Below are 18468 nucleotides of genomic sequence, written 5' to 3' on the forward strand. Positions count from 1 at the left end.
TGAGGAACATATTCCCCATGACTTTACTACTCCCCATGACTTTGCTATTCCCCATGACTTTGCTGAAAAAGGAGATTCCGCTTCACCCAAAGTAAATGTATGTTTCTTTGCCAGAAGGTCCTTAAGTCATTGCTGTGAAGTGAGCAGCAGGCCATGCCAATGTCCATATGATGGTACATACGTCATGACACCATTGTACAACTGATGCTATTGCGATGTAATGCCGTACCCTCTGATGCGGCTATGGAAATCAGGTCATTTGTATCCCCTATTATTCTGTTTATTCCCATGTATGGCATGACTGATTTAGAGATTCCCTAGTAGAAGTGATAATATTGGTAGCCAGAGGGCTCCTCATAAAAACTCAGATCTGGAATAGAAAGAACTTGTCCTAATGCAACTGATGATCCACTACCACCTTCTTTTTCGTCTTCTTTCTTTCTTTCTCTCTCTCTCCTCCTGCAGGCATTGGGCTTTCATTCTCAAAAGCCTCCAGCCAAGAAGCAGCAGCTGGAGCAACAAGCAAGGATGTTTCCATTAAAGCTCCCCTGAGACTGCCCTCTCCTGAGAAGAGGGGTACAATTGATCCCTACCGTTGAATCATAGGTGCTCTGTTTCCTCCATGCCCACTTGCACTTTTGCACTCTATGGGCTCAGCTGCCCACAACAAATGAGAAACCATCTAAGGCCTTTGGGTCGACTGGATTATCCTAGTGGTTCAGGGAGGCCTTTGCTGCCTTTTTGGAGCAACGCAATGATATTCTTGGCTACCTTATGGATTTTGCTGGTTTATCCTGTCACGTGTTTTGCCAATAGTCAGAATCCAAACTATAATGTGGCAACCAAGAAGGAAATCAGCTTGGAAGGAGACTTCGTTATTGGAGGCCTGTTCCCAGTTCATGAGAAAGGTGGTCCTGCAGAAGATTGTGGCAAAATCAATGAACACCGTGGCATCCAGCGTCTTGAGGCTATGCTGTTTGCCCTAGATGAGATCAACAAGAACCACCATATTCTACCAGGCATTACCCTAGGGGCACACATCCTGGATACCTGCTCCAAAGACACCTATGCCCTGGAGCAGTCGCTGGATTTTGTTCGTGCCTCCCTCACCAGAGTGGATGGCTCTGAGCACATCTGCCCTGATGGGTCCTACGCCATCCATGACGATGTACCTACAGCCATCACAGGTGTCATTGGGGGTTCCTACAGTGATGTCTCAATCCAGGTACAAGGGACAAAAGAGAGAGAAAGAGAGAGTTTGTGGGGTTGTTGGTGCCTAGAACCAAGAGACCTTATGTTTGGAACCTTGGGATAAGGTGCTGAGCTATGTAAAAGAAGGGAATTGGGTTTGCAGAATTGGGCATTGGGTAAAGGTCTTGGAAGATTTATGTTGATTTTATGGACATGGAAAAACAGGGAGAAAACATTAACACGCTTGGAGGAAACATCTTTACTCTGAAATTAGTTTTGGCCTGTACATCATGCAGATAGTAGAAAATCTATGGTTCCCTAATGTTACTCTACTGCAAAATTTTAGCCCTTCCATTCCAGCCAATTTGGTCAACACTGAGGAATGTTGGACATTTGTTACAGCAACATCTAAAGAGCCACAATTTGCCCATCTCTGGTTTATGGGTTGTTGTAAGGATTGCTGAGACATAATAGGTGAACAGCTGTGACAGTTCCAATTATTTTATTTCCTGACTGTAATTCATAATCAGTACTTGGGAAATAAAACTTTCAACATATCACATGTAATGGGACTGAAACAGATACCATTCACCCATCCCTTTTCATTTATTAGGGACTGGACAAATTTTAAACTCATTTTCCTTGAAAACTAAGAATGCATTATTATGAATTTATTTTCAGACCAAAAATAAGTACAGTAAAATTTTAAGGTTGATATTACTTTTCAAAAGAATATTGCATTGCCTTATACACCGATCAAATAAACTCGATTCAATACAATACAATACAATAGCAGAGTTGGAAGGGACCTTGGAGATCTTCTAGTCCAACCCCCTGCCTAGGCAGGAAACCCTATACCATTTCATTCTTTCATTCTGAGGGAAGTGGGGAGGAGAAATGGAATAGAACTCTTACCTGGAGTAGAATTTTAATGTCATGTGTTTGTAACATGAGTGACAGACAGGATAAGAACACAACAGACAAACAAACAAGGTAAGAACCTACAGGTTACATTGTGGGAGAAGAGAAATTGGTCATGAGGAAAAATGGTATAAAACTTTGGGGATTTCAGTTGAGGCTTTTTAGCAGTTTTTGTATGTTCTGTACTCCCCGCAGTGGAGGGAATGTATAGTCATGTTAATTCCAATACCTGTTCAGGAACATGGAGACCGTCTTGAGGGCCAGCCCCTTCTTTTGGGCTCATCCCTGTCCACAAAAGTGCTCTCTGATTCAAAGCTTGTTAATGCAAAGGCCATATCCCATAGCTTTCATATGACAGAGTAATTAGCTGCTGCTGTTGAAAAATCCCTATTAATGCTACAATTAATGCAAATTAATATATCATTATCGTGTACAGAGCCACTGGCAAAAGACAGAAACAGAATATTGAGTGTCATTATCTCATTTACCGAGGGAGGAAGTGCTAGTTGCCAGGGCTTTGCTCTTAGATTTCTGACCTACTTCCCCAAAACAGGACATAAGGAAGACCGATTCCTTCAAATCAAGCCTGTAGCATTCCAAGGTGGACTTTTATTCAGCACAACCTCTGGCTGAGAAGAGCTTGTTGAAGCTGCACTAGCACTAAAGAACTCTCACCATTAAGCTTCAAGGCTTCTTGCTATGTTTGCCTCAGTCTCAGATTTGGCCTCAATTCCAGTTGCCCAGAAACCACAAGATTCCTTTAGAGATACCTGGATCCACTGCCATTTGTCACTTAATTTCACCAAATCGTCTGGAGACATTCCAGCCAAACCTCCTCTGTTGCCTAGTCTAATTACCCTGCAACTCTAGAGACTGTGAATATTGTTGCCATTGTGGAAACTTGGGGGATGAAACCCATGAATGGAAGATACAGCTAAAGGCAAAGGTGGGATTGAAAAATGTAAGCAACCGGTTCTCTGCCCAGGTAGGTGTGGCTCTGGTGGGCATGGTCGACTCATCCCCCTGCACCACAGTGGGGAGGGGGGTGTTTCACCCTCCTCAGGCTCTGGAGGCTTTCCTCGAACTTCCAGGAGGGCAAAAACGGCCTCCCTGAGGCTCCAGAGGCTGGAAACAGGCCTATTTTTTGAATTCTGGAAGACCCATTTTTCCCTCCCGGAGCCTCTGTGCAGGCCCTACACTTACCTGGCATGATGAATGGGCCACGTGGAGACTCCTGGGAGGGAAGGGGTGGGCAAGGCCAGTCAGACCTTGCAACAACCGGTTCGGCAAACCGGATGCAAAATAACATCCGGTTTGCCCGAACCAGTGCGAACTGGCTGAATCCAAACTCTCAACAGGATTTAAATAGTTTAAATGAAACAGATGTAATAAAAGAGGAGATGGAGTTGTGTTATATATAAGAAATAACTATATCTCTACAGAAATAGAACAATGATGAAAAACATCTTGAATGCATTTGGGTCAATATAAAATGAAAAAAAAAGAATGACATTGCCATAGGGTATATACTACTGGCCACCCAACCAAAACAGAAGAAATAGATGAACGTTTTGCTAGTCAGTTAACTAATGTATGCAGGACGCATAGCACAATAGTAATGGGAGACTTTAACTGCCATCAACTGGGAGACAAACTCTGCACCAAGTAGAAGATCAAATGGATTCATGACAAACCCAGCAGACAACTTTGTCTCCCAAAAGGTAGAGAAGGGAACTAGAGGGTCAGCCCTACTGGACGTAATTCTCACTAACAGAGACGAAATGACAGAAAGTGTTGAAGCTACAAGAACCTTGAGGGGGAGTGATCATGCAATATTGTAATGCAACATTATGCAATAGAACAAAGTCAAACTAAAGTCTTGGATTTCAAGAGAGGTGATTTCTGTTCTGTTAGAATCAGCTTTTGATGCCTGGAACTTAAAAGAACCAGGAGGAAATTGTAGCCGGAAGGTTATATTAAGGGGAGCAACCAAGTGAGCCCAAAACAAATTCTTTTTACATTCTTTCCTTTTCCTTACTCAAATATGTTTTATTCATTTTCACATTCAATTTTTACAGTCACTTATACACTTTGCTATAAGAAAAGAAATAAAATAAAATAAAAAAAGAAAACACAACTCATCATCATTCAGCATAAAACAAAACCCCACCTAACACTTCCATCCTCCATACACCCCATCTTCCCCCTCCAACTTTCCTTTCCTCCCTCTAACACTCCCCTTTCCTACTTCCCTTTCCCCTCAAGCCTTCCTTTCTCCCCTTCCTCACCCTAGCATTCCCCTTACACCCTCCTTTCATTCCCCTCTTACTCCCTCCTTGCTCCTCCCTCTTCTTTCCCTCTACCTCTCCCCTTGGTGTATTCCTTTATTCAACTCTTATTTATTAATATTGAGCTATGAAGATAGAAAATAGGAAACAAAATATGATAAAAAAAAACCCAAGGAAAAAAATATAAAGAAAGAAAAAGAGAAGAGACAACCGTATACAAGTGCATTCTTCTTCTTATTGAAACTATATTACCACCCACCCACCCACCCCCAGTAGGTCCCCCTCCCTATTCCCCCCCGACTTCCCAGGGCCCACACCTGGCACTGCCCTCTGTCAAACCCCTTCTGAAGTATCTTGTGATCCTATGGATTAAAAATAAAAGTAATATGAGAAAAAACTAAATAAAAAGAAATTACAAATTATAAAAAGGAAAAGAAAAGAGAAAAAAAACACTCTTTGTATTAAGCTCAGCCCCCCATCTTTATTAATATTTCATTCTATATGTATTTTATTCTCGTCTCTTGCTTCTTTGTTATTTACCCCATCTTCCTGTAGACTCTCCAATTCATCTTCCTTAACCTTATGTTCAAATAAAAATTTATGCAGATTTATGCAGAGATCAGTTTACGATCTAGCTCAAAATAATCTCACCAAACTTTCCCTTCTAGTAGGATTTAAGCAGTGTGGATCATTCCACATATTCAAATAGTAATTTACACAAGAATCAATTTGCATTCTGTCTCAAATCTCACCAAGCTTTCCCTTCTAATAGAGTTTAAACAATGTAGATCATTCCGCGTGAATTTTACCCTCGTCCCTTGCTTCTCTGATATTTACCACTACTTCCTGTAGTCACTCCAAATAATCTTTCTTAACCTTATTTTCGGATAATAATTTACACAAGAATCAGTTTGCCTTTTAACTCGAAATAATCTGATCAGGCTTTCACTACCTCTCCACCTACCCCGTGTTACCCAGCTCCCTTCCTCCCAAACCAAAGTTCAGTGAGGTTACCATCTCCACTCTCTTCACTTTAAAGTCCTGGACAATTTAAATTAAAGTTCAAACATATAAGTCCCGTGAAATATGTGTTCAGCATCCGCTCCACACAGTTCAGTCCCAATATCACACCACCAGTATCCAATACCGCTTTTTCTACCGGAGAGAGACCGCAAACCCCCATTCAATCCACAACTTTGACAAATATTTTGGAATGTCTAATAGGAAAACATCGTAGTCTAGAGACTGAATGTCTTGCAAATTGTTGGGTCTAGACAGGATTACCGTATCTTAAACCAGACAAATATTTTGAAGACATAGCTAAATCCTCGATCTCCGCTCTTCTGCTTCTCCGGAAGGGGGAGAGCTACACCCTCCGTCTTGCAACCATGTGATCTGCTGCTTGCCTTCTCCTTCGCCTTGTCTTTCCTCCTTTCCGAGTGGGTCAGGAAGTCCCGCCTTCAAAGTCTTATAGTAAAAAACTCGAGCTTCCGAAACAGAATTGAGACGAAATCTTTGATTCTCGAATGTGACCGTGATGCCAGCTGGCGCTTCCCATTTATACTGTATCTGGTGGTTTCTAAGCTCTTCAGTTAGGAAAGTATAGTCTCTTCTTGCTTTTAACATCTGGGATGGTATTTCTTTGAAGACAATCAAATCCTGTCCATCAACTCGCAACCTATTATTGTAAAACTTTTGTATGATCGCATTTCTGGATTCTTTTGTGGAGAAATATATGATTATGTCCCTCGGGAGCTGTCGCTGTTCTGCTACCAACAAATTCTGGCAATAGATTTTTCGAATCTGCCAATCAAAATTAAATCCCGGGCTTCCCACCGCATGGCTGAGGGCCTCAACAAAAGTCTGTTTCAAATTCTCTCGCTCCTTTTCGCGCAATCCTCTGACTCTTATTGCAAATGCCTTCCTGTTAAAATTTATCATAACGAGCTGTTCTTGAATATCTCTAATTTTTTGTTGTAATGTTTGGATGTTAGTAGTCAAATTAGAGTTAGCCTCCTCCAAGCTTTCCAATTTATTCTCCATTTCAGCGGTGTAATCTGTCAGAGCAGACATGGCTTCAAACGTATCCGCCTTCATTTGGGCAATCTTAATGTCTAGATTATCATATAACTCCAATACAAATTCTTTAATTTCCTGTTTAAAGTCATTAAGCATTTGAGAAAGAAATTCCTGTGTTAAGAAATCTCCAGTAGAGGGCGTAGGAGACAAGGGCAGCGATTTTGTAGCAGATTCTTTAAGCACATTCGTAGAAAGACGCTTCGGCTTTGACCTGGGAGCCATTATAAGTAAAAGCTAAAGATAAACAAATAAACAGCGTTCTCGCTCCCCTCAATTTCCAAAAAAAAAATTTGTTTATAGATTTTGGGTAGTTAATGAGGAATAGTCTCCAGGAAGGTAGAGCCGGCTAAGTACATAGCAATAGCAGTAGACTTATATACCGCTTCATAGGCCTTTCAGGCCTCTCTAAGCGGTTTACAGAGAGTCAGCATATTGCCCCCAACAATCTGGGTCCTCATTTTACCCACCTCGGAAGGATGGAAGGCTGAGTCAACCCTGAGCCGGTGAGATTTGAACCGCTGACCTGCTGATCTAGCAGTAGCCTGCAGTGCTGCATTTAACCACTGCGCCACCTTGGCTCTTCATCAATCACCAACGGAGAAAAATCGCCATTTTGTAACACGTTTGAACAAAGAAGCCTCTAGGACAAACGAGGCTGGTGTTTAAGATAGTAATAAAAGTAAAACCTCTCAGGGGTGGGACCCGCTCGTATTAATCATAAATAACTTCAAACAACTTTGCTTTGCCTGAGGGGGGAGTCTCCTGTCTGGAGCTGCAAAAAAGGCAGCTGAGAAGAACTGGCTGGAGATAAGAGCTCAGCTAATGCTGGATCTAATCTCCGTCCACAGCCAAAAAAAAAAGAAGAAGGCTGTGAACTACGAATAGACCCTAGCCACTGAGCTTCTCCCTGCCCCTTTCTTGCCAAAAAGGGGTGATATCTTTGATCTTATTTAGATATACAGACCAGATCTCTGAGAGGAGCTTCGTTGAGCCCCTTTCGGCTACAGGCTCCGCCCCCGGAAGTCCAGCCCAAAACAAATTCTTATGCTGTTTTTTAATAGACATTTACACATTGGCTTTCCTCATAGGCATATCTCATATATGCAGCAGGAGATCCTGCTGGCAGAACAACACAGACATACTGTAGTTGGGATAGGTCGCTGAAATGCAGAATTGGGTTGGACTCTTGAAATCAAAATTTGGACAGCACCATCCTGGCTCATACCTGCCCCAGCTCTGTTCTTATTTAGAAAGAATCACACATGACTGCTCAACCATTTCCTATTCCTTCAAACTGGGAAAAGCAGAAGATGCCAACGCAACTCTAGGTACGCCTCCTCTCTTGGGGCTCCATTCTCCATCCTGCCATTTGGCACTCTACAGCCTTTATATTCTACTCTGACATGTAAATGAAATTCCAAGACAAGAAAAAAAATAGTCCTCTTTTCAAAGGTATCTGGTAATTTATGTTTAGATCGTTTAAAAAGAAAAGAAAGCCATGTGATTGGAAAACAAGGAAATATAGAGACTCCTAGCTTTCTTCTCTTGTCTGCCTCTTCATTCTCCAGGACCAGACATTCATGCAAGCTACTAAACATAAGAGCCTACTCTATTCCATAACTATGATATGAATAAGAGCTTGTTCATGCTTGAGCCATGAGATGGGTGGCATATAAATTTAATAAAAAAATAAAATAAAATGCAGAGTGAAATATTAACAGAAGGCCATGTTACTTTTTGAAAGGCAACTATACTCCCATGGGTACTTTATGTCCCTTAAGCCCTCCCAGGAGCTGACAGAGGTTCCCTATTTATCACAAGATAGGCACATTCTCAGAGAATAGATGACAGTCAATACTTTTCCAACATCTGAGTCAGGGTGAGGCATCTTCTTCCCTTGATGACCTCAAAGAATGTGTGGCCCCAGCTCACAGAAGTTGAAGTGGTACATTTCAAAGGACGTTGCTTGCCTAGCTCAACTCTGCTGTTCTCAGCATCTGTTGAACCTCCTACTTCTGAGGACTTTTGAAACTGCTGCCATTTATAAAGAGGGGCAAATATTGTTCCTGATAGCTTCCTCTTAAATGCCCTAAATGTTTCCATGGAGATTCTCAGTCATCCAGGTCGTGGTTGTCCCAAAGGTACTTTTTCAAGAGGAAACTGGACTTTCTGGATTTGAAGAAGCGAAACATCTTCAAAGAAAAATCAGAAAGTCCAGTTGCCTCTTGAAAAAGCACCTTTGGGACAACCTAGCTATGTCCGTTTCTTCTCTGCACAAAAGAGCAAATATTGCTGACTAACACCAGCTTGTTTTGGATAAGGAGGCCACAGAAGAAATGCATGGGATGGTCTATCTCATGTACACCCATCCCTCAGAGCTTTAACAATGTGCATCAGTAGATAAAGAATGTAAGACAGAATCCAGAATACAAAGCAAAACACAACAGATGGCCATTTTTGTGAAAGAATCTTCTGCTAAACTCAACAAACCAAAAGTTGGATAAACAAAGAAGGGCAAGCAGGGATACAGAGTGGAAGAGCTATAGATGGCAAGATAATTAGTGAGCTTATTAAAAGAGTAAGCAGATCAATTAGCTAAAGTGGCTATTCCTCTCCACAGAGCTGTGTGGTAGAAACACAAAAGATATTTATTAATAACTCTGGGTTCTTCTTACTAGTGGATCTCCCCTGTGTTTTGTGCCCCCTCCAGGCTGGAAAGAACCTGAGGGCTTTCTGTTTCCAGTTCTCTCCATTCATTCCCCTGGGATTGGCACAAAAAGCAACACATCTGAATAAGCTAAGACACTTTTTGTCCAAAGCAGGCAGTGAATTTCCCCACATCTCTATTATGTCTTCTTCTAAGATGTTTCTGCAAAAGCTCTTTAAAAGAAACAAAAAAGTTCAACAACTGGCAGGTTTTTGTGAAACTGCATGTATAAGAGCGATGGTGGTGCAGTGGTTAGAGTGCCGTACTGCAGGCTACTTCTGCTGACTGCCAGCTGCCTGCAATTTGGCAGTTCGAATCTCCCCAGGCTCAAGGCTGACTCAGCCTTTCATTCTTCCGAGGTCAGTTAAATGAGGACCCAGATTGGTGGGGGCAACATGCAGACTCTTAGAGAGAGCTGTAAAGCACTGTAAAGTGGTATATAAGTCTAAGTGCTATTGCTATACATACATGTGTACAAGTGCACATCTATGGCATCTTTTGCCAGAGTGCAGCTAATTTAAGAAAACAACTGGACCCTTCAAGCAAGAAGGTACTTACAGTATATTTCATTCATCTAAGGATAAATAAATGAAGGGATCTCAGTTTTAGAGGGGGGGGGATCAGCTTCATGTATAAATCTTTCCATTCCCCACCATTCAGTCAAAATAGAAGCAACTTCTTGGATGAAAGCAAAATGTCCTCAAGGAAAAACAAAGGAATTCCAATTGCCTCTTGAGAAAGTACCAATGGGATAACCATGACCTGGATGACTGAGAATCTCCATACACAATCAGATTCATAGAAATTGTGCAAAAGAGCCTGGTAGATAGAGGAGCGGGGCAGAGGTGGGTTACCAATTTCTTTACTACCGGTTTGAGCGCGCTCCTGTGTGATGCTTCTGGGCATGCGGGCGGAGCCTTCCACCGCTGCTACTACCAGTTTGGCCAATCAGAACCAAACCGGCAGCAACCCACCTCTGGAGCGGGGGCTGACTAGCGAGTGACCGAAAACAAACACCAGACCCCCCCAAAAAAGATGAAAAGCTGCTGAAGTTAATTCTCTCCAGCTCTTTGAACATTCAGGGACAAGAGCTGAAAACCGAAGGAGACCTTTGGAGCCTCTGCAGCCCGAACCTCAAAGTAACATTCCAAATAAAAGGACTAAGGAGGTCAACAGGTCTGGCAGTCACAGCTATTTGAAGCACCTTCTCCTGCTTTCACACCAATAGCCTCAGTAAGCCTTTCAGTTTAGCTCTGGGCATATGGATAGTCTCTGGTCCAGAGACTTAGAGAAAGGCTTTCTAGCATGAGGAACCACATCTCTTCCCTGCCTGGGCAATGAGCTAAATCACAACCAGGCAGTCCAGAAGGGTTGGGGAGCTTACTTCTTGTTATGACCTAGGCTTCACCAAATCACGAAACAGACTCCTTGTCCCCCCCCCCCCAAAAAACCTTTTTATTTGGCTAATGTGAATTCCTAGCATTCACAGTCTTTCAATGGTGAATTGCAAACACAGCCCTTATCAGTCCTTGGATAGTTGCCAGGTAAATAGCTTCCAGAGGCAAGGCTGTACAAGGAAATACTTGGCAAGGAATCTCTCAGATAGGCAAATCTTCATACTAACGAACTGTCTCCTGCAAACACCACTCCCCTTTTTCTCCTATTTATTCCCTACGGGATGGGCCATTCATCATCCCCTTCTGCCTTTACACCCGAGTTGATCTCTGTTCCTTGATTGTTTCCTTTTCCTGACAGCTCTGCGCATGTGCATATTGGGAACAGGCTCCAGCTGTTCTTCAGCCCCACTTATCTCTGACTCTGAAGGTAGCTGATAACTGTCGGACAGCCCTGGCCCCATCTCTGCCTCCAACACAGAGCCCTCATCAGAGCCTTCCCCAGATTCCAGGACTGGCCCATGTTCCTCCCCAGCCTCCTCATTTTCTGAGTCTGCCGCCAGCTCTGCTGGTCGCTGGCAGGCCACAACACTTATACTTGCCTGATAAGGGTCACCCAGAAAGTGCATTCCCTACAAACTTCTCTTTGCCATCTCCGGCCACCCCTTCTTCAGAGCAGCCTTTATGTTTGGCAAGTACAGAATCAACAGATATTGTATCCTACTGCTGTGGCTTATTCACAAGGAGACTGGTGTTTTCTGTTCACCACAGTAATATTTGTTGTCAATGGCTCCGAATCAATTACAATCTCTAGAGAGACCCCAAAGACCATACTAACTCAGTAGAAGAATCTCGGCAAAATCGTCTGAGAATGATCTAGATATCTCAGGTTGCCACTTGAGCTTTCCTTTTGATGTGAAAGACTATTTGACTTGGGTTCAAGTCAAATAACCTAATTTGATATACCATAAAATAATTCCTATATTCTTGGAAATGTAAAGTTTCTTTTATTTAGCCAGTGCAGGGATGCCCTATTACTTTTTTTTACATAACTTTTTAAGAGAAATATTCTGAGAAACGTTCAGTGATAAAGCATTGCATTAGATCTGAGTCCATCAATGTCAGAAACTATATGGTAGTTGTAAGCTAGTTGTCTCTTAATTATTGGGGGGGGGAGACTTCCCTCCCCCAAGTCTAGTTAAAAAGATTCTAGATAACTTATAAAAATTTAAATCAATATTTAAAACATGGTACGACAGAAATATTAGAACAGAAGTTAACAGTTCAAAACATAATAATCAATAAGACAACAGTGAGCAAACATCCTAGGCAAATAAACTTCTCGTTAGTGCCCAAAATTAATCAGATTTGTGCCAGATGAGTCATTTGGGGGAAAGATTCAAAAACATGAGGTAAAAATAAGGCTTCTATATCTGGGCTGCAAAATATAACTGTTAGATAATGGCAAAGAGAAATGGAAAATTTGAGCATCCAGGGATCATCCAGATTTGTGCAGCCTAAGTGCAATAATGAAGAAAGAAAACTAGCCATTCCATTTCTTTCTTTCTGCCTAGAGTAATCAGACTGGTGTTGATTACTGTGGCTTTAATAACTTTTGTGACATTGATTACAAGATATGGGATGAATATATCTACTTTTGACATTTTTCCTTGATGTGGAGATATAGCAATAGCACTTAGACTTATATACCACTTCACATTGCTTTACAGCCCTCTCTAAGCATTTACAGAGTCAGAATATTGCCCCCAACAATCTGGATCCTCATTTAGCAACCTCAGAAGGATGGAAGGATGAGTCAACCTTGAGCCAATGAGAATTGAATTGCTGGCAGTTGGCAGAATTAGCCTGCAATACTCAGTGGCGGGTTCCTAACAGTTTGGACCGGTTCAGCCAAACTGGTAATGGTTTGGTGACCTGAGTTGCTCGAACCGGCAGCGACCCAGGCCTGCCATGCCCCCAAACCGGTTCTTCACACCCCCGAAGCAGCTGCCATCTTGATTTGTTTGATTGATGAAAGAGCTGAGGTGGCGCAGTGGTTAGTGTGCAGTACTGCAGGCCACTTCAGCTGACTGTTATCTGCAGTTCAGCGGTTCAAATCTCACCGGCTCAAGGTCGACTCAGCCTTCCATCCTTCCGAGGTGGATGAAATGAGGACCCAGACTGTGGGGGCAAGTTGCTGACTCAATTTGCTAAAAAAAATCTGTAAACCGCTTAGAGAGGGCTGAAAGCCCTATGAAGCGGTATATAAGTCTAATAAATAAATAAATTTTTGTAATTGCACAAATTTATTTTTTCTTTTTTTAATGTTTTGCGCATACACAGACCTATTTTTGTGCAAATGCTCACACACATGTAGCAAAATTTTTGCGTACACTGATCCGGCAGTAATACTGGGAGCAACCTACCCCTGGCAATACTGCATTCTAAACACTGTGCCACTATGGCCTCATATAAAGTATAATATCTGGAAGATTGGGACATGGTTGTGAGTGTAATACATTAGTTCTGAGCAAGCTAGGAAACAGTAGTGTGCATTATGTACACTATATACCTAATGTACATTATGTTAAGTCATGTTATATTTAAATCAGGCTACTATATTTATTCAACAAATTATATTAATAAAAAATGTGCCTTAATACAAATTAATTGGGCCATTCATATTTATTAAGTATAATAAACAATTATGATAAAAATAAAAAATAAATTAAATAATCAAACGATCATTCAAAAGCCAGGGTTAAAAAGTTTTGCAACTGTATGTAGCGAAAACAGGCCAAAATCAACATTTTCTCAGTCTGTAGATGATTAGTAGCTTGATAACAAGTATATCAATTTAACAAACAAACAAACAAATTTGTTTTGTGGCTGTTACAATTGAAGTAGAGTCCTATTTTTTTCCTATTTTTTAAAGTTGTATCTGGAAATGGGCCCATTGAAAAAGATGAGACCCTGATTAATCTGGACCTCCACTGCAGAGAAATATCCAGTTGCTTCCGATCTGCTTCTCAAGTATTTTCAGAATATAAATTATCCTTTTCTGATATTCAAGGTTCAGTGAAGTCAGCATAACTTAGTTGCTCAAATATAGAAACTACAGTAGCATAGGTACTAATTTACTAATTTTACTTGCTGGGCTGTAGCCTTAACTTTGCTTGTTAATTAAAGGCACCATTAGAGAAAATAATGCATTTATAATTTACTCCCCACTTCTTCAAGCAATAAGGGTGACTTTTGGAAATCTGGGATAGGATAGATAATTAGGGAAGGACAGCAATCTTAAAATGCACAAATGTCCAAATAAGTGGAACAATTGCATATACGATACTAAAAATTCACTATTTGACTTCTGATTTCAAGGGAGAAGCACCCTGAAAGCAAGAGACTTCTATCTTTGAACTCCCAGTTTTTTGTGTGTTTGTGCGTCCCCATCACCCTCTCTCTTTTAATATAATTTTAACTGAAGATTATTGTATAAAATAATCCTTTGTATAATTATTGTATAAAAGCAAATACAAACGAAACTCAGAAAGAAAAAGAGAGAGAAAGAATAAAAGTGCAAGGAAAAAAAGAAAAGATACAGAAAAACATTGAAGAAAGTAACTTCCAATGTTCACACAATAAATACAAATTAATTTAGTAAATCTTCATCCCTATAAGGCTATAAACAATACAATACAATAGCAGAGTTGGAAGGGACCTTGGAGATCTTCTAGTCCAACCCCCTGCCTAGGCAGGAAACCCTATACCGTTTCAGACAGATGGCTATCCAACATCTTCTTAAAGACTTGCAGTGTTGGGGCATTCACAACTTCTGGAGGCAAGCTCTGATTAATTGTTCTAACTATCAGGAAATTTCTCCTCGGTTCTAAGTTGCTTCTCTCCTTGATTAGTTTCCACCCATTGCTTCTTGTTCTACCCTCAGGTGCCTTGGAGAATAGTTTTACTCCCTCTTCTTTGTGGCAACCCCTGAGATATTGGAACACTGCTATCATGTCTACCCTAGTCCTTCTTTCTCTTAAACTAGACATACCCAGTTCCTGCAACTGTTTTTCATGTTTTAGTCTCCAGTCCCCTAATCATCTTTGTTGCTCTTTTCTGAACTCTTTCCAGAGTCTCCACATCTTTTCTACATCGTGTCGATCAGAATTGAATGCGGTATTCCAAGTGTGGCCTTACCAAGGCATTATAAAGTGGTATTAACACTTCACGTAATCTTGATTCTATCCCTCTATTTATGCAGCCTAGAACCGTGTTGGCTTTTTTGGCAGCTGCTGCACACTGCTGGCTCATATTTAAATGGTTGTCCACTAGGACTCCAAGATCCCTCTCACAGTTACTACTATTGAGCAAGGTACCACCTATACTGTACCTGTGCAGTTCGTTTTTGTTGCCTAAATGTAGACCTTCCTTTTTTCACCATTGAATTTCATTTTGTTAGATAGTGACCAATGTTCAAGTTTATCAAGATCCTTCTGTATCTTAAGCCTATCTTCTGGAATGTTGGCTATTTTTGCCAGCTTGGTGTCATCCAAATTGTTGATGAAGATGTTGAATAGTACTGGGCCTAAAACAGAGCCTTGGGGTACTCCACTGCATACTTCCCTCCATGTAGATGCAGTTCCATTGAGGACTACACATTGAGTGCGTTTGGTCAGCCAGTTACGAATCCATCAGGTGGTGATGCTGTCTAACCCACATTCTTCTACTTTATCTAGTAGTAGGTTATGGTCTACCTTATCAAATGCCTTACTGAAGTCCAAGTAAACTATATCGACGATGCCATCCACTAATTTCCTCTGGTCCACTAATTTTGTCACATTATCAAAGAATGCAATAAAACTAGTCTGGCATGATCTGTTTTTGACAAACCCATGTTGGCTTTTGGCTATTACTTTGTTTGCTTCTAGGTGTTCGCTAATTTGTTGCTGTGTTACATATGTGTTGTGTGAGGGAAAGACGCAGGAGCCATGGAATCAGAGAGTAAGTTGTTTATTGCGAGATGACTGCGATTCAAAAAGTCCCTGCAACTGTCAGGGTATTTATACTCGAGCCCAAAGCAACTGTCAAATGACCAGCCAATCAGAGAGCTGGTAACAGGGAACATTTGCATATATAACACTCCTTCCCCCCAGTTATTTGCATACTCATTTGCATATATAACACTCCTTCCCCCCAGTTATTTGCATACTCAACACTCCTCTAACATTTGCATATATAACACTCCTTTCCCCCCCAGTTATTTGCTTTGTGTGCAAAGAAAGTCCAAGCCTGTCGGTAACTTTGGTTTTTTGGAGGCAGGTTGGTGTCCTCGTGCTTCAGCTTCCCGTCCAGCGCCAGGCCTCACTTCTCCCGGTTGTTGGTCAGCAGTGGAGTCAGCGTGTAAACCTTGCAGAAGGTGGAGCTGGGAGGCAGGCAGCTTTGTAAGGCAGGTGGCCTTGGGAGGTAGGCAGCTTTGTAAGGCAGGTGGCCTTGGGAGGTAGGCAGCTTTGTAATGCAGGTGGAGCAGCGGAGGCTCCAGGCAGCAGCAGCTGCAGACAGTTTGTATTATGCAGATAGAAAGCCGTGAGGAGACGGATGGCAGCAGCGGCTGCAGACAGGCAGGCAGTTCCAGCCGAGGTTGGCCTTCGCGGTCTTTGGCTCGTCCTTGGAGTTGGCGTGGCTCGTCCTTCAAGTTGGCGTAGATGGAAGGCTTCACGGTGGCTACTGCTGCTGCTGAGTGCATGCTGGCCATTTGTTCTCCGATGTGGTTTTTTTCTGATTTCCGCGTTGTTTTCCAGACTCTGCGGAATCGCGATCCCATCCTCGTCGCCAGTGTTACATATGTGTTGTGTGAGGGAAAGACGCAGGAGCCATGGAATCAGAGAGTAAGTTGTTTATTGCGAGATGACTGCGATTCAAAAAGTCCCTGCAACTGTCAGGGTATTTATACTCGAGCCCAAAGCAACTGTCAAATGACCAGCCAATCAGAGAGCTGGTAACAGGGAACATTTGCATATATAACACTCCTTCCCCCCAGTTATTTGCATACTCATTTGCATATATAACAGTCTACCTTATCAAATGCCTTACTGAAGTCCAAGTAAACTATATCGACGATGCCATCCACTAATTTCCTCTGGTCCACTAATTTTGTCACATTATCAAAGAATGCAATAAAACTAGTCTGGCATGATCTGTTTTTGACAAACCCATGTTGGCTTTTGGCTATTACTTTGTTTGCTTCTAGGTGTTCGCTAATTTGTTGCTTGCTTATTTTTTCCAGAATCTTTCCTGGTATTGAGGTCAGGCTGATAGGTCTGTAGTTTCCTGCATCGATTTTTTTTTCTTTTTTCTAGATGGGAACCACATCAGCTTTTTTTCAGTCCTCTAGTAGTTCCCCGGTGTTTCAGGATCTCTGAAAGATATAATTCAGTGGTTCTGAGATCTTGTCTGCCAGTTCCTTCAGAACCCTGGGGTGTAATCCATCGTGTCCTGGTGGTTTGAACTCATCTAGGGTAGACAGGTGCCCACTTACCATTTTCTTCCCTATTTCAATTTGTGTTCCTAATCAGATTATCTATTCTTTCCATAACACAGTCCTTATCTATATGCAAATCCATAAATCATCAACTTTTCAATTCTGGTGTGAGTAAAAAGTTTGTAAAGGATTGCCACAGATTTATAAATACATGTTATTTTATCCTTGATCAAACAAACCATCTTTATATTCTCACTTTTTACTTCTAACAATCTTGATGTTTAATTCATTAAGTTGTTGTTATAGGAATCTATCTTTCTTCAGTTTTTCTTTACCCATCCCAAAGACTTCTTTGAAGCTTTATCAAATCTCTTTTGTAAATACCGTAAGAAGTCATATGCATGTCATTCTCTTAGTTTGTCATTTGCATTTCCACTTTAACTTTCAAAGCCTTAACTTCCTTTCTTTTGCGTCTCTAGCAAGAAGTCTTTATCCAGGTCATTCTCTTGGCTTCTCATTTGTATTTCTACCTTAGCTATTTTCTCTATGTTGCAATCCATACTTCTTTTATTATCCAGTATTTCTGATTCTAATATTTCTACATCAAGAAGAATTTGTTTTTCATCTATCATTCTTTTTTAACATATTTTAGATACAAACTATGCATAAAAATAGCATTAATGTTGATATTGTGGCTAGTAATTTCTGGTCCCATTCCTCAAAAATTTCCTGAAGTGTTTCAAATGTCAAAACATTTTGTATCATTTTGTAAATCACGACCGACTGAGAATAAAGGGTAAATCTGCACCTTTTTTCTTCTTTTCCTAGAACTTTTAGTTCCTTCTAGTATCCAGTTTCTGAAATCATAAGATCCCATATCTTTCTTATGACTTAAGATACACAAAACAATTTAGTTCCCATGAAAGGTTGTTGGTTTATAATTAGTTCCAAAACCTTACAATAAAAACCTTCAAATTTCAAACTTATTTTAACCCTCAATTTGTTTATAACTTTCTTGGATTAAAGTCTTAGTTAGCTTTTTTGGCATTTATTTCCAATTCTTTAAATTGCTAAACTTAGCTTTTTTTTCTTCTTTTGTTCAAGACTTCAGTTAAAGTTACAGGGTGGCTGTTCAAATTTACAATTATGAAGATCTGCAATAATCTTAAGATAGTTAAATAGGTAATTTCTGAAAGTGATTAGAAAATGAGGCTATTAAACTCATAGTCCTTTAAATAGTTCTACCCAGTGGTAAAATTCAATTTTTTTAATACAGGTTCTGTGGGTGTGGCTTGGTGGGTGTGGCAGGGGAAGGATACTGTAAAATCCCCATTCCCTCCCCACTCCAGGGGGAAATTATTGTAAAATCTCAAATCCCACCCCACTCCAGAAAAAGGATACTGCAAA

General features: G+C 41.1%; 1 protein-coding gene across 1 annotated transcript in view; it reads left to right on the forward strand.

Moving 5' to 3' along the window:
• Nucleotides 1-754: 754 nt before the first annotated feature.
• GRM2 (glutamate metabotropic receptor 2) overlaps nucleotides 755-18468 on the forward strand; it is a 56888-nt gene continuing 39174 nt past the window's right edge. Inside the window, exon 1 of the mRNA XM_032210652.1 lies at nucleotides 755-1225. Within this exon, the coding sequence (XP_032066543.1) occupies nucleotides 755-1225 (471 nt within the window). The remainder of the gene's footprint in view (nucleotides 1226-18468) is intronic.

Source organism: Thamnophis elegans, chromosome 2, assembly GCF_009769535.1.
Source record: "Thamnophis elegans isolate rThaEle1 chromosome 2, rThaEle1.pri, whole genome shotgun sequence".
In the NCBI taxonomy this organism is placed as follows: Eukaryota; Metazoa; Chordata; class Lepidosauria; order Squamata; family Colubridae; genus Thamnophis; species Thamnophis elegans.